This window comes from Vicia villosa, unplaced genomic scaffold (genome assembly GCF_029867415.1).
Source record: "Vicia villosa cultivar HV-30 ecotype Madison, WI unplaced genomic scaffold, Vvil1.0 ctg.001419F_1_1, whole genome shotgun sequence".
NCBI lineage: Eukaryota > Viridiplantae > Streptophyta > Magnoliopsida > Fabales > Fabaceae > Vicia > Vicia villosa.
The window spans coordinates 7,891-25,047 of NW_026705611.1; the positions used below are offsets into that span (position 1 = coordinate 7,891).

A 17,157-nucleotide genomic window follows, 5' to 3' on the forward strand; every position below is an offset into this window, starting at 1 on the left:
ATCCTTTGCCTGAGCTTTCTTGTCTTTGAGCATCCTCGATTAGGTACCAGATGGAGAAATGACTGCTCTGGGTACTTGTCTTGACCTGATGAAAAAATCCTGAAGATATGTCATCTCAGGGGGGTCAAAAATTAGGGTATGACACCATTGACCAAAACGGACATATGATTGTTGAAAATGCAAGCTTCCATCCACCTCATCCACCTATCTCCGAACCCCATCATAACCATCGTATCTCTAAGATATTGCCAAGAAACGGAGTCATAAGCCTTTTCGAAGTCCACCTTAAGCAAAAGACAACTTCTTTTCTTTCTCTTCGCCCAATCAATAATCTCATTGACCAAAAGAACCCCATCCATCATATTTCTACCCGGGACAAAAGCGGTTTGATTGGAGGAAACCAAACATACTTATTAATTTATAATGAAACATCTTGGAGAAATTTACTTACACCATTTTAATATTTAGTGTTAAATATGTTAGTGGTCCTATAAATATGGCACTTTTCACTTATAGTCTCTACAAAAAATTCCAACGAATTTTAATCCTCACAAAATTTTTCGTCACGAATTTTGGTCCCTTCCGTTAGATTACTCTAACGGAGACTTACGTGGCACGCCACGTCAATAACAGTCAACACTAAAGAAAAAGAGGCAAATTGCGGGGGTTTTAAACCCCCCCTTTAAATAACTTAAAAAACAATAATTTTTTACAAGAAATTAATCAACCGTTGGTAGGGAATTCAAGTTTTAATTCAGCTATAATGACAAGTATTTTGGATTGTAATTCTTAAAGCATATTATGGGTTTGTGAAATTTATTTTCCTTAAAATGAAAATTATTGAAGATCTATTTTTATTGTATGTTGCTGGGAAATGGAAAGTTTCTACCTTTGTTCCACATTAGTTTCTACCTGTAAGCCCCTCTACAGTTCTAGTTTTCTCCTGGACTGTCTCTCCTTCATCATTATTATTGTTCTATAGTTATTTTTCTTTTCCTTAATGGATTTTTTTTAATGGGATTCCTTCTTCTCTTTGGTTTTCTCTGCTCTTACTTGTTTTCTTTAGCATCCAAGTCAATGTGTCTTCCATTAAAATCAGAGAACTCCTATGTCTTCACCTAAGAGTGAGATTTGTTATATACTCCAAATACTCTTTCTATGTTTTATTTGCTGCATGCTTGATTGTGATGGCCACTTGTGTGTTTCCGTCCCTTCTTTCTTGATATCAATTCCTTGCCTCTTCAACAACTCATGCAACATATGCTTTATTTTTTCAACTCCATCAAATTGCTTCATGATCTCAGTAACTGTAGTTCCGAGAGTCACAAATTGCAAATTTGACTTCAGAATAGGCAGAACCCTAAGAAAGAAGTTGTAGCCCTGTCACCGTCTCTTTTTTCATCATTTTTCCTTTCAAATACACTTATAAAATGTACATAATGCCTTAGTCTCCTATTTATATATAATATCTCTTCTATCTTTTGAACTAGTATAATTGTTAAAATAACTGGCTTCTCTATATGTTGCTCTTTCCTTTATACTAACACCTTTACAAAATTGTATTAATAATTTGATACCTAACTCTAATGCTAAAAAAATCAAGGTTTTCCTTCATAAAAATGTGACCTGGAAATCATATTTTGGTACCATATGGTATTTCCAGTAATCAATTATCATAGTAGTGACATTTTGAGATGGTAGAAAATATCACAGTATCGATATTGGTCTTGTGGTATGGATTTTTTTAAAAATGATTTTATGAATTCTTTAAAATATTTATACTATTAATCTTTCAAACAATTATTTTAATTGGTTCATTGTAGAAAGTATTTGTGAACTTATCAATTTGAATGATTTAGATATTTCTTCAAACAAGTTGGAAGGAATAATGTCTATAAAAAAAGATGTCATCTAAATTTGTGGCATCTGAATCTTTCTCATAATGCAAAAACGATTTGCCTACCAACTGTTTGATTAATTGTTTGTGAGAAATTATTATTTTTTCAGTTATTTAAAGGGGGTTTAAAACCCCCGCAATCTGCCTCTTTTTCCTTAATTCTGTCTTTGTCTGACGTGGCGAGACATGTGGCATGCCACGTAAACCTCCGTTAGAGCAATCTAACGGGAGGGACCAAAATTTGTGATGGAAAATTTTATGAGGACCAAAATTCGACCAAATTTTTTGTAAGGACTAAAAACTTATTTAACCCTAATATTTAATACTAAAACATTTTGGAGAAATTTACAATGAAACATCTTTGCTACTTATATTTTTTTTAAGAATATAGCGTAGCATATTATATCAGAAGAGTTCTAGTTTTTTTTCAATGGTGTGTTTTTCACAAGTTTTTCAATTGGTTTTCCAGCTGGCAAGTAACTTTTTCATTTACATATAGCTCCAGTTGGTCATCGGTTAAACGAGATGCAACGTTCTTATTTTATTTTTTATATTATAAAATTCAAACTAGCCGTTGAACGGCTAGTTCCTTTTTCTTTCTTTTTTTCAACTTAATTTTTCAATTATAAATATAGTGTTTTAGGAAAAAAATTACCAACACCAATTTTCATTCCCTTTCATTTTCTTTTAAATTTCAAGTTTCTCTCTCAAAATTTCATCCAAATCTTCATCTTTTTAGTTCAACTTAAAATTGTTTAGGTATAATGGATCCTAATCATTTTCATTATCAACAAGCTATGTTCAATTTCATGCAAAATTATCAAAATCCTAATTCTCAAAATTCTCAAATTCCATCGGTGTCAACAAACCCCGCCATTTTTTTTCCGTCACCAAACAATCCAAATATGTTTCCTAGTCCTCAAATGAATTCTAATAGTATGGAATTTTTTTCGTCATGAACCGATGTCCTGTTGTCAACTTCCACCGTTTTCTACTCAAGTTGGTGGTGAAACAGAAAAAAGTGTTGTCGTTAAAAAAATCTCGAGAGCAATTTACAAGGGATGAGGATATACTTCTTATCCAATCATGGCTCAATGTTTCAAAGGATCCAATTGTGGGAGTTGACCAAATGGCTGAGAGTTTTTGGGTAAGAGTCGCTGCCAATTATAACCAGTATCGTGGACAATCGCGGGAAAAGTCAGGGGGACAATTAAAATGTCGATGGCATCGAATAAATGGCTTGGTTCAAAAATTTGTTGGGTGTTACAAACAAGCTGTTAATGGAAAGAAAAGTGGGACATCGGAGAACGATATCATGGCCGCTTCACATGCTTTTTTTTGCTCAGGATCAAGGTACAACATTCAATCTTGAGTACGCATGGCGACTGTTAAAAGATGAACCTAAATGGATGGGAAAATCGATTGGAAGTTCTTCAAAAATAACAAAGACTTCTGCTAGTGGGGCATCATCGGAGAACCCAAACACACCTTCAAGTTATGAGTTTAACTCTTCATCACCAATGGAGTGTCCAATGAGACAAAAAGCAGCAAAAAGGAAGGGTAAGGCAAATGAAATTCCAACTGCTAAGAAAGATGAAAGGAATAAAAGAACAACGATAATGGAAAGACTAGCGCAATGTAAGGAGGACGAGATAGAAGTCAAGGTAATTCAAATCATGATGAAAGACACTTCTACTATGAGCAATAGTCAACGAGATATTCATGAAAAACATTGTAATAAGATGAAAAAAAATATGGAATATAGTTAGTATCACTTATGTAAAATGGCCATTAGTACCACTTTAATTTATCAACACCTATGTAAAATGGTCATTAGTACCACCTTAATTTATCAACATCTATGTAAAATGGTCATTAGTACCACTTTAATTTATCAACATCTATGTAAGATGGTCATTAGTACCACTTTAAATTATAATAAATATAGTCGTTATTCAAACTAGTCGTTATTCAAACTAGCCGTTATTCAAACTAGCCGTTATTCAAACTAGCCGTTATTCAAACCATTTTGTATACTACCACTTATGTCATTGTTTTCTCATTCTCATCTTATTCTTCTCTCAATTTTCTCTCATTCTTTACTCACTAAAATTGATTCAGACAATTCAGATAATTACGATCAAGAATTTTTGGAGTTGATTGAAGAAGAATTTATGGACGACAGTGATGAAGAACAACAACTTCAGAATGAACGTCAAAATGAAAATTCCTCTCGGCCAAAGAAAAGGATAACGGTAGATTGAGGTCGTGAAGAAGGGCACAATCGATTATTCAATGACTACTTCTCAGAAATTCCAGTATACACAGATGTTCAATTCCGAAGAAGGTTCAGAATGCATAGGCACGTATTTCTTCGAATTGTAGATGCCCTTGGAAATAATGATGAATATTTCCAAATGAGGGTCGATGCAACTGGTAAAATGGGTCTTTCACCATTGCAGAAATGTACATATGCTATTCGTATGTTGGCATACGAGTCTCATGCTGACTCTGTAGACGAATATGTTCGAATCGGTGAAAGCACTTCAATTGAGTGCTTACAAAGATTCGTTCAGGGCGTGAATGTTGTATTTGGGGCTGAGTATTTGAGAAAGCCTAACAACACTTATGTTGAACATCTTTTACAAATGGGAGAGTCACGTGGCTTTCCAGGTATGTTGGGTTCCATTGATTGTATGCATTGGGAATGGAAAAATTGTCCTATTGCATGGAAAGGACAATATTGTCGAGGTGATCATGGTAAGCCCACAATCATGCTTGAAGCAGTGGCATCACAAGACTTATGGATTTTGCATGCGTTTTTTGGTATTGCAGGTTCAAACAGTGACATTAATGTGTTAAACCAATCCAACGTGTTTAACAATATTTGGAAGGACATGCTCCCAATGTGCAATATACAATCAATGGGACATCATATAATATGGGGTATTATTTAGCATATGGTATATATCTTGAGTGGGCTACATTTATCAAGACCATTTCAATGCCACAGGGAGAAAATAAAAAATTATTTGCTCAACATCAAGAATCAGCTAGAAAAGATGTGGAGCGGGCATTTGGAGTGCTTCAATCTCGATTTGCAATTATACGTGGCCCAGCGCGTGCCTGGCACATGGAGACCCTCAAGTATACCATATATGCCTGCATCATATTGCACAACATGATTGTGGAAGACGAACGACATACATATGGAGGTGATTTTGATTACTCTTATGATAATGTGGATAACAACAACTCAACAACAGAAATATTTAGTGGTCCTCATCCGAATCTTGAAACAAGACGAAAAAGAAGAGCAAGTATTCGTGAAAAACAAGTTCATCGTCAACTTCAAGGAGATCTAGTCGAGTATGTTTGGGAACGTTTTGGACTTGAAGATGATGAAATTTAAGTTTGATTAATTATGTGATGTTATTTATTTTTATTGTTTTTAATTATATGTCATGTATTTGAGATTAATTTTAATTATCATTTTAAATTATAAGTTAAATTTGAATTTTATTTATTCTATATCAATTTTAATTTAAATAATTTAAATTATTATTTTAAATAATATAAAATTTAATATGAATAAAATATTCATGTATAAAGTAAAATTGTGGGACCCAATATGAGTTCTTCAGAGTTGCACCATTGGAGTGAAAAATTAATTGTGTTGCTTCAAACTGGCGTGGCTTAATAGGTTTCACAAAGAACCCAAAAATGGGTTCATGGTTGGAGATGCTCTAAGCCCCTCCACAGTTCTAGTTTTCTCCTGGATTGTCTCTCCTTCATCATTATTATTGTTCTATAGTTATTTTTCTTTTCCTTAATGGATTTTTTTAATGAGAGTCCTTCTCCTCTTTGGTTTTCTCTGCTCTTACTTGTTTTCTTTAACATCCAAGTCAATGTGTCTTCCATTAAAATCAGAGAATTTCTATGTCTTCACCTAAGAGTGAGACTTGTTATATACTCCAAATATTCTTTCATATGTCTTCTTTGTTGCATGCTTGATTGTGATGGCCACTTGTGTGTTTCCGTCTCTTCTTTCTTGATATCAATTCCTTGCCTCTTCAACAACTCATGCAACATATGCTTTATTTTTTCAATACCATCAACTTGCTTCATGATCTCAATAACTGTAGTTCCGAGAGTCACAAATTTCAAATTTGACCTCAGAAAAGGCAGAACCCTAAGAAAGAAGTTTTAGCCCTGTCACCGTCTCTTTTTTCATCATTTTTCCTTTCAAATACACTTATAAAATGTACAGAATGCCTTAGTCTCCTATTTATATATAATATCTCTTCTATCTTTTGAACTAGTATAATTGTTAAAATAACTGGCTTCTCTATATGTTGCTCTTTCCTTTATACTAACACCTTCACAAAATTGTATTAATAATTTCATACCTAACTCTAATGCTAAAAAAAATCAAGGTTTTCCTTCATAAAAATGTGACCCGGAAATCTTATTTTGGTACCATATGGTATTTCCAGTAATCAATTATCATAGTAGTGACATTTTGAGATGGTAGAAAATATCACAGTATCGATATTGGTCTTGTGGTATGGATTTTTTTAAAAATGATTTTATGAATTCTTTAAAATATTTATACTATTAATCTTTCAAACAATTCTTTTAATTGGTTCATTCCAGAAATTATTTGTGAACTTATCAATTTGAATGATTTAGATATTTCTTCAAACAAGTTGAAAGGAATAATGTCTATAAAAAAAAGGATGTCATCTAAATTTGTGGCATCTGAATCTTTCTCATAATGCAAAAAAGATTTGCCTACCAACTGTTTGCTTAATTGTTTGTGAGAAATTATTATTTTTTCAGTTATTTAAAGGGGGTTTAAAACCCCCGCAATCTGCCTCTTTTTCCTTAATTTTGTCTTTGTCTGACGTGGCGAGACATGTGTCATGCCACGTAAGCCTCCGTTGGAGCAATCTAACGGGAGGGACCAAAATTTGTGACGGAAAATTTTATGAGGACCAAAATTCGACCAAATTTTTTGTAAGGACTAAAAGTGAAAAGTACCATATTTATAGGGATTAAAAACTTATTTAACCTTAATATTTAATACTAAAATATTTTGGAGAAATTTACTTTGCTACTTATATTTTTTTTAAGAATATAGCGTAGCAAATTATATCATATATCAGAAGAGTTCTAGTTTTTTTCAAAGAAACATAATTTTCAAAAAAAATTATCTTTCAATTTTTAAAAATAAATTGTAGTCATCGATATTCATTGTCTAATAAATTTTTGCAATAAAAGAAGAAAAACCGGTTTTCGTAATCACAGCCGATGCGAGAAAAAGGAAATAATTTTATAAGTTGTTAGATTAGATGGTGAAGAAATTGCAGAAGTGATGAGGACAAATAACTTGTCTATTTCTCTCTCTATTAAATGTTTTTTTTAAAATTAATTATTACTTTTAATTTCTTAACAGTTAGACTATAATGAAGAGAGATGGCGGAATATATTAAAAAGGAGTTAAATTTTCAAAAATAATAAATTTAATTAATTTTAATAATACATTTTTATTTTACTTGTTATAATTAAAATATTTTTATTAATTTAATTGATTTTATTAATTAACCTTTTGGCGGTTAATTATGAGGGGAGAGGTAGTGATGTTACCTCATCCCCTTTGCATATTACTCTAGGGGTTGCTTTCTCATCCTTCGTCGTTCAAATTGATTTGTTGGATCTTCTCCTTTTGGATAGAAATGTTACATAGTTTCAACTGTTTGGTGGGCCGGTTTATAGACTTGATCTTATTCTGATCTTTGATGGTTGGGGGAGTATTTTAGGGATTGTTGTTCAGTGGATCCTTCCTAGAGATGTGTTTGATCATTGTTTTATCATTTTGAAGTATGATTATCAATTGTCATCAATTCTTGGTATGCCTCCTCCTTTGAGGTTTGGAAGGGTTTAACCATTATGAGAAAGCTTTGATCCCTTAAGGACGCTCTTAAAAATTGGAATGAATGTCTTTTGAGAACTGGATTCTCAGATTGACTCTCTCAAGGAAGTAGTGGGTGTAACACCCTTTAAACTCCACAAAAAATATATGGCATAATCAGAGTAAATTAGCATGCATATCAAAAGAGGACGCCACATGTATTTCAAAACCAACACAAATACACCTGGTCATGCTCATAACACACATTTAAATTCATGTTCCATGCACTAACATATATGCATATCACAGCGGAATAATTATCTTTTCAAACGACACCAATAATTAAATCTCATAATAGAAAGTTTGGTATTAAAGCATTAGGCACCAAAGACCAACTATCACATAATCTCAATACATCATAACATAAAAGAGAGTATAACAAACATCTCTCAAAATAAACAAGAGTTCAAACGTTTCCCCGTGTTACATAACCAGAGCATGACTCACTACCTAGAATAAGGATAAACAAAGAACTAGCTCCTCCGACTAATCCTTGCGAGCAAAACACCATTATTCCTCAGTACCTGAGCAATATCGTACAAAACATTATTTTAATAGAAGGGTGATAATTCATTTCATTATAGAAATACATAATAATAAGTAATGCATAACATACATACATTAATAAAATTCATCAAACTTCATACAATCATGTATTCAACACTTTTTAACACAATTCGCATGTTTACATATACAACATAGCTCAACAATTCAAGATACCAAAGTAATCAATCACAAATATCACCAATATGTCATTCACATAAATAGTACATAAAGCACACCAAACATACATTTCACATCGACACATGTGACTCCAATGCAATTTTATGCAATAAGCACGTGGTACCAATTGTTATCTTTAACGGTTTCACCGAGTCTATCTACAAGACAGATAGCCACCAAAAATAAGTTTGTCCCCTAAGCTTCAAACCCATCTCCAAGGTTTGGGACAAGTCACTAGTTTCCACGAAACTAACAAACATTGCCTCTTGACAACAAATTATGCATGTGCAAATATCAACAATTATATGCAATTAAGACCATATCTAAATCTTAATTATACAAGCATATATCACACAATTCATCACATATGAATTATCTCACCTTTTGCACAAACATACATATACCATGTCATCATTCACATATGAAACACCTTCATAGCATTCACCAATTCAACACATCACAATTAACATATATCAAATAATGCTCAACGATGTTATTCTCAACCAATTGCAATTCATAACATATACACAAAATCAAGTGTTATGTTCATACAAAGAATCGCTTCAAAAACCATACAAAATTATTCTTAAAATTCCAGAAAATTCATGATAATTCATGATAAATCAATAGCATACAAGATCCAGTTCAGTTCATGAAAATATAAAACTTTTCATTCCAGACCCCGCTAAGCGCCCTCGCAAAAAACCAGAAAAATCTTGTTTCGGAATAGTCTCGGGTTCCCACGATTTTCATCCATAAAACTCATCTTAACATCCATATTTCATGAATTAAAAGCATTATAACATATACCCATTATGTAGTGTCAATTATCAACACAAAAACATGATTTAAACATCAATTTCATGGATTCTAAATCAAAATCTAAGCATATCAAAACCTATAAATTGAAATCCCAAATCCTAGTCATGTTTTTACCCATTACATACATTACATATCTCATAATCAAATGAAAACTCACTCTTACCTTGAATGTAGATCTTCTTCTAGGGTTCTCTCTTCTTCTCTTCCATTTCTCTTCTCTCTTCTTCTCTTTCTAACTTTTATTTCTCTTATTTTATAAAACCATTACTAACACAAATTCCACTAATGGGCTTACTAACACATACCCCCATTTACTCTTCCTAATATTATTATTAGGCCCAATTACTCATTTCTACTATTATCACACCCAATGACCCAACACACATGTAACACACATGTTCACAAAATCACGCAATTGATTAATTACTATATCATTTAATATTTAATAATTAATAAAATAAATAACTAACAAAATAACTAGTAATTAAAAATTGGGGTATTATAACTCTCCCCCACTTAAAAGATTTTCGTCCTCGAAAATTAACTCAAACAAACAACTCAGGATAAGACTCCCTCATCTGACTCTCGAGTTCCCAAGTCATATTCCCACCTGCCGGTCCTCCCCAAACTACCTTCACCAAGGCGATCTCTTTACCACAAAGTTGCTTCAACTCCCGATCTTCTATCCGCATAGGTGATGTCTCCACAACCAGGTTATCCCTCACCCGCACATCATCTAATTGAACCACATGAGAAGGATCTGCAATGTACCTCCTCAACTAAGACACGTGAAACATATCATGGAGATTAGCAAGCGACGATGGTTAAGCAATCTGATAAGCCACTTCACCTACTCTCTTCAAAATCTGATAAGGACCAATAAAATGTGGTGTCAACTTACGCGACTTCAACGCTCGACCAACATCCGTTACTGGAGTAACTCTAAGAAACACATGATCTCCCACCTCAAACATAAGTGTTTTTATCCTCTTATCATGATAACTCTTCTAACGACTCTGAGAAGCCTTAATCTTCTCCTTAATCATCTTAATCTTATTTGTAGTTTGTTGAACTATCTCAGGTCCAACTACAACATGTTCTCCTGACTCATACCAACACAAAGGCGTCTTACACCTTCTACAGTACAAATCCTCAAACGGTGCTATTTAAATACTTGAATGGAGAATGTTGTTATAAGTAAACTCAATCAAAGGCAAGTAACCATCCCAAACACCTCCTTGTTCTAATACACAAGCCCTTAAAAGATCCTCAAGTGACTGAATCGTCCTCTCAGTCTAACCATTTGTTTGTGAATGATACGCCAAAATCAAACGTAACTTAGTACCCAAAGCACTTTGCAAACCTTCCCGAATTCTCGAAGTAAACCTTGGATGTCTATCTCACACAATGCTAGACGAAATACCATGCAAACTGACAATCCTTTCAATGTATAACTTTGCAAATTTCTCCATAGGATAATCCATCCTCATCGAAATAAAGTGAGAAGATTTCATCAATCTATCCACAATAACCTAAATAGAATCACAATTACTCAGTGTCCTGGGTAGACCTCCATAGAAATACTATCCCATTTCCGTTCAGGAATAGATAAGGGTTGCATCAAACCAAACGATTCTGATGTTCAATATTTTACTTTTGACAGATCAAATGAGAATACACAAATTCCGTAATCTCCTTCTTCATACTTGGCCACCAAAATAATTTCTTCAAATCTTGATACATATTAGTAGTTCCAGGATGAATACTCAATCCACTACGATGTCTTTCCTCAAGAATCCTCTTCTTCAAATTTGGCATGTCCGGAACACAAACTCTATCACGACATCTCATGATACCATTCTAATCAATTTGAAAATCACCACCTCAACCTTGATTGTTCAACGTTAATCGTTCAACCAAACTTAAATAAGATTTCTGACCTTCCCGAATCTCATCAAGAATGTCACTAGTAAGTTTCAACATACCAAACTTAACTCCAGAAGAAATCTTTTCACAAACCAAATTCATATCTCTAAATTGCTCAATCAACTTCAACTCTTACACCATCAACATCGACATATGCAAATACTTCCGACTTAACGTATCACCCACAACATTCACTTTACCTGGATGGTAATTCAACCTAAAATCACAATCCTTCAAGAATTCCAACCATCTCTTCTGCCTCATATTCAACTCTTTCTGATTGAATAAATACCTGAAACTCTAGTGATCAATGAACACATAAAATCTCGATCTAAACAAATAATGCCTCCAAAGTTTCAACACAAACACAACAGTAGCCAACTCTAAGTCATGCGTCGGATAGTTCCTCTCATGCACTTTAAGTTACCTTGAAGCAAGCTACCACTTGTCGATTCTGCATTAACACACCTCCTAAACCCATCAATGAAGCATCACAATACACAATAAATGATTCTGCCAGATCGGGCAAAACCAAAATAGGAGCGATCGTCAACCTTCTCTTAAGTTCTTGAAAACCAGCTTCACATTGTGAATTCCAAATAAAAGCTTGACCCTTCGTAGTCAACTGCGTCAACGACAAAGTTAACTGGAAAATCCTTCAATGAACTTCTGATGATTAACTACTAAACCAAGAAAACTTCTAATCTCAGAAAAAGATCTCGAAGCTTTACATTGAGACACAACCTTAATCTTCGACGGATCAACATAAATACCACCACTTGAAATCCCATTACCAAGGAAACTCCCTTCCTTTAACCAAAACTCACACTTAGAAAACTTAGCATACAACTACATCTCCTTCAACACGGATAACACAATATTCAAATGCTCATCATGATCCTTTTCACTATTGGAATAGATCAAAATTTTATTAATAAACACAATAGCAAACTTGTCCAAATACTGATAAAAAACCCTATTCATGTATTCCATAAATACACCAGGTGAATTTGTCACACTGAACGACATCACAAAATACTCATAGTGACCAAAAATCAGTCTTCTAAATATCTCCAGCTTTCACATGAATCCGATGATACCCAAATCTCAAATCTATCTTACTGAACACACATGCACCAACCAGCTGATCCATCAAATCATCAATCCTTGGAAGCGGATACTTGTTCTTGAAAGTCACCTTGTTCAGTTTTCTATATTCCACACAAAGTCTCATAGTACCTTCTTTCTTCTTAACCAATAAAATTGGTGTTACATTGGGCAATCTAGATTTGTTGTTGGGTCACGATCCTTTTTCTGTTGGAAGTGAAGACAAACTCTAAAGCCATTGGTGACCTTTGGTTTCTTCTTAGAGTTAAGGAGTCCCAAGTGTTCCAAAGAGATAAGGCCAGATGGCTTAAGGAAGGGGGGCCCAATCTGGGTTTCTTTCTTGCCTTGATTAAGTGTAGGAACAAAAGAAATTATATCCCAGCTCTTAAGAAATGTGAGGATTGGATTGAGAGAGTGACTGAGATCCGTCGTGAGGTTTTTTATTATTTTTCTAAGAGATATAAAGAACCAAAAATTGTTTGCCCTAGAATTGGTGGGTGGATTTCAGGTCTCTATCTGATGAGGATGATTTGGCTTTGACATCTTCATTCCTTCTCGAGGAGCTTGATGAGGTGGTCTCTCAGTGTAATATAAATAAGAGTCTGAGGTCTGACGGTTTTAACATTTCTTTTTACAAAAGGTTCTGGAATCTTCTAAGGATAGATTTGGGGGATTATGTTTACAGAGTTTCATCATTTTGCATCTCTTCCCCATAGCTTTTCCTCCCTTTTTGTGACTCTTATCCCCATGATTAAAAACCTTTCTTCTTTGGATGATTTTAGACCTATCTCCCTTTACAAGTTGGTAGATAAAGTGTTTGCTCAAAGGTTGGGAGCAGTGATGAATAAGAAGATTAATCCTAACCAACCAGATTTCCTTAAAGGGAGAATGTTGGTAAATGTGTGGTAGCTGTCAACGAGATGAGTGATTTGGCAAAGAAATTTAAGAAGGAGTGTCTCATTTTTAAAGCTGATTTTGAGAAACCTTGTAATTTTGTAAGCCGGAGCTTCCTGGATTATATACTCACCAGATTCACCTTTAATGATAAATGGATATCGTAGATCAATGTTGGAAACAAAAGATGCACATTTTCTTAACCCTGAAAAAGGTTTTCAATGTTTTGACCGAAGACATTCTTGTTACTCCTTCTGGATCAATAGAACAAACTAGCGGAAAGAAATATGTGGATTCATATGGAACTGGTAATTATGCTGAATTGAATATGCTACATAAATTTAAGCGAGATTTACAACTCAAGAAAGAAACCGCCATATGACAAGAGAATGATTATCTTTGCAAAAATCACATTTTGAATGTTCTTGGTGACAATGTTTATGACTATTATTGTTACAGTAAAACCATAAAACATATTTGAGAAGCTCTGAAAAAGAAATATGATACTGAAGAAGCTGGAAGAAAGAAGTGAGATGTTAACCGCTACATCAAGTATCAGATGGTAGATGAAAATGTGGAACCTTGTTTTGTAGGTAATAATTTTTTTGTTTTGATAATGACAACTGTGAAGAATTTTAAAGATAACCTCAACATGACAATTGCGAAGAACTATAAATACCACATCAACATGTTGTCAACCATGAATAAAAGAATAAGATATTCAACGTGATACAGATGCAAGATGATTTCAAGATAAACACTCAACATAATAAAGATGCAACCATTGTGAAAGTCAACCAATGCACTTAAGCAGTTAAAGATGTAAGCCATAGGTTTGATAAAGGATTGACAAAAGTTCAGATAAAGCTTCAGACATTAACAAAGATTGTTCAGACAAAGGAAAACAAACATACTACATCAAAAGTCTCAGTAAATCTCAAGCAAAGGGCCAACACAATGAATATATCAGACACAAACTTAGGGAAGTTATTCCAATTTAGTAAGTGAGTGAAACTTTTGTAAACGCAAAATTCTTCCTATATCGAAGTAGCTAGCTATAAGCGCGCACGCGCGCGCGCACACGTACACTAAAAATCCTTTTCAAATGTATTTGGAAAAGAAATGAATTGAGAATGATATATAGAAGTTGCATAGAAAGAAATGGAAACATTAAAAAATCCACACAAAAAATTGATTGGATCTAATTAATTATGCCAATCGATTAGATTGTCCCGTTTTTGACATTAAAAAGTCTGTTTGAATGTACCCAAATGATTAACCACAGCTATATATCAATTCTTACGTATTTTAGAACTCATAGTCATTACCTTTAAATGCCTTAATTGATTGGTCCAATCGATTAGTTACGACCAATAAATTTGATTTAATGAGGTTTCCTCTTTTGGAGGATTTGAAGTCTATAAATATATGCCTCATTTCTCATTTCATTTCATCAAGAAATCGATTTGTGTATTGACACACACTTTCTCTAGTTTTTATTCTTCACTTTCTCTCACTAATTCTTGTAGCAAAATGCTTTTGTAAGGAAATGTTTTTCTAACTGAGGTGTCCTTGTAATTCTGAATGGATAGCAATGTATAAGTTCTTCAAAAATGTTATTTGTGCATCTTGAATGAACACAATCCATTAAGGGATAAAAATATGTGGTTGGAAGCTAAACCCGTTAAAAGATTTGGTTGGGGATTGTGTGATCAGTTTCTGATATTTAGTTAGGTTGAAAAACGTTAATATGGTTGAACTTCCCTTATGGCTATTATAAACCCTTGTTCATTAAAAATAAAGTTCTTCAATATTGATGATCTTATCATTAGGTTCATGGTTATCCCGTATAAAACTATAGGTTAGATGACGAGCCTTTTAAAATCACAAGAGGTTATTGGTTATCCTGTTAAATCAAAATGAGCTCAGATATTTTGTGGAGAAAAGTCTTACCACTTCAATCTACCATTGGGAAGGAATCTTAGCCACTTCAGTATCAACATTTCAACGGAGAAGACGCAAATGATCATATCATTCGTCTTGTATCATCATGGTTGTAGGACAACCACTATTTCCTAGTATAAGGGGGGTCATGAGTTTCATCTACTAAAAGCTCTCAAGTACTTAATAGAAACTCTCAAGATAAATTCTTGGGGAGAGGAGTAGGTCCTTTAGATTTGACGGAACCTCTATAATTTTCGGTGTGGTTGTAAGTGGGTCATTTACAATCATGGTCTATTGTTTGTGGTAGTAAACTGGATAGCGCGCTACATACAACTACAGTTGTATTAAAAATCCGTTTTTGTATGTCTTTTAATAAAATAAAATAAAATTTAATAGTAGAACAGCAACAATAACAACAAGAACAACAAGAAGAACAACAAGAACAAGAACAACGATAACAACACCAAGAAGAAGAAGAAGAATAACAATAACAATAACAATAACAACAACAACAACAACAAAAACAACAATAATAACAACAATAATAACAACAAGAAAAACAAGAGCAACAAACAAGAACAACAATAACAAAAAAAGAACAACAAGAACAATAACAACAACTAACATCGCTAAATTGAATCTATACTTTCCTTGTCTCATTCAAGTTGGAGAATAGATGACGGGGTTCTGAAATTTGTTAATGAAAGAAATGATATTTTTGAGTTTTGTTTATGGAAGAAATAATATTTTCGAGATTGGTTTAGTGGAGAAATAAATTTTCGTAAATGAAAAATGACGTTTGGAGGTAGAAGATGAAGTTCGACTAAGTTGGAACTTCATCTAAGTTTTAGGTTTCACGCGGATCACTAATGATAGTGTCTTGAGCGTTGATAATCACTAAATGGATGACAAATATTTGTTTAAGGACAATGAGGAAACTCAATAAAAACGCTTATCCCATGACCCAGAGTGACTTTTCACCACGGTTGGAAGTTCCAACCGTTGTGAAAAGTGACTTAAAAATAAATAAAAAATAAAACTGTAGGTGCTAGGATTTGATTCCATGACTAGGGATGGAAAAAAATCATACTCGTGGGTACCCGTGAATAAAATCCGTCACGGGTGCTGTAACACCCCAATTCTACCCCGGTAATTATTAAGAAAATCAGAGTTATAAAGTTCTTTTTCGACAAACAATTGTAGTATTACAATTCATCTTAACAATAATATCATGCTATCATAGATATATAACACAAATACTCTGATGAACTAAAACCACATGAATCATCTTTATTAACATTGAGTAGCAGAACTACATTAATCAACTTTGATGACATAGCATCTTTTCAACTTAAAACTATTTTAACAATTACTCTTCATGTATCAACATAGTTATTCAACAATAAAACCAAACAACTAGCGTTGATCCCCCCGAGTATTACGTATCAGAGCGACACACCAACTTGGACTCGATGAAGCTACTAAATGTTCATCACTGCGTATCACTTGCACATTACCAGTATAAAGGTAACGGCGAAACAAAAGAAAGGGTGAGATATCGAATCAATATAAACAAGCGTATGATAAACAGTATATTAGATCAGAATCATACAAATTTTACCACTTCAAAAAAGCAACTATACAACAACTAACAACCACTTAGTAATAACAACAAGCTGCTCAGTAAATCAACGTAACAACTTAATCAACACAACTTAATAACAACAACATCGTATAACAATAACAACTTATAACAACAACAACTCACAGCAGTAACAACTTATAGCAACAACAACACATAACAACAACACGACGACAATCGATAAACAACAAATAATAACAACAACTTTAACACGCGACTCAATATGCG

General features: G+C 33.6%; 1 protein-coding gene across 1 annotated transcript; it reads left to right on the forward strand.

Moving 5' to 3' along the window:
* The first annotated feature begins 2,852 nt into the window (after window positions 1-2,852).
* Window positions 2,853-5,309, forward strand: LOC131635064 (uncharacterized). Its single transcript, XM_058905666.1, has 4 exons — window positions 2,853-3,044; window positions 3,244-3,631; window positions 4,163-4,732; window positions 4,792-5,309. Exons 1-4 carry the CDS (start codon window positions 2,853-2,855, stop codon window positions 5,307-5,309), a joined length of 1,668 nt encoding a protein of 555 aa, XP_058761649.1.
* The last annotated feature ends 11,848 nt before the right edge of the window (window positions 5,310-17,157 follow it).

Bases quoted from the DNA above. Each gene is read 5' to 3' on its own strand.
- LOC131635064 (XM_058905666.1), top strand. From the start codon at position 2,853: ATGAACCGATGTCCTGTTGTCAACTTCCACCGTTTTCTACTCAAGTTG. The intron at 3,632-4,162 runs GTAATAAGATGA...CGGTAGATTGAG, and splicing joins AGATATTCATGAAAAACATT to GTCGTGAAGAAGGGCACAAT. The intron at 4,733-4,791 runs GTTCAAACAGTG...AATATTTGGAAG, and splicing joins TGCGTTTTTTGGTATTGCAG to GACATGCTCCCAATGTGCAA.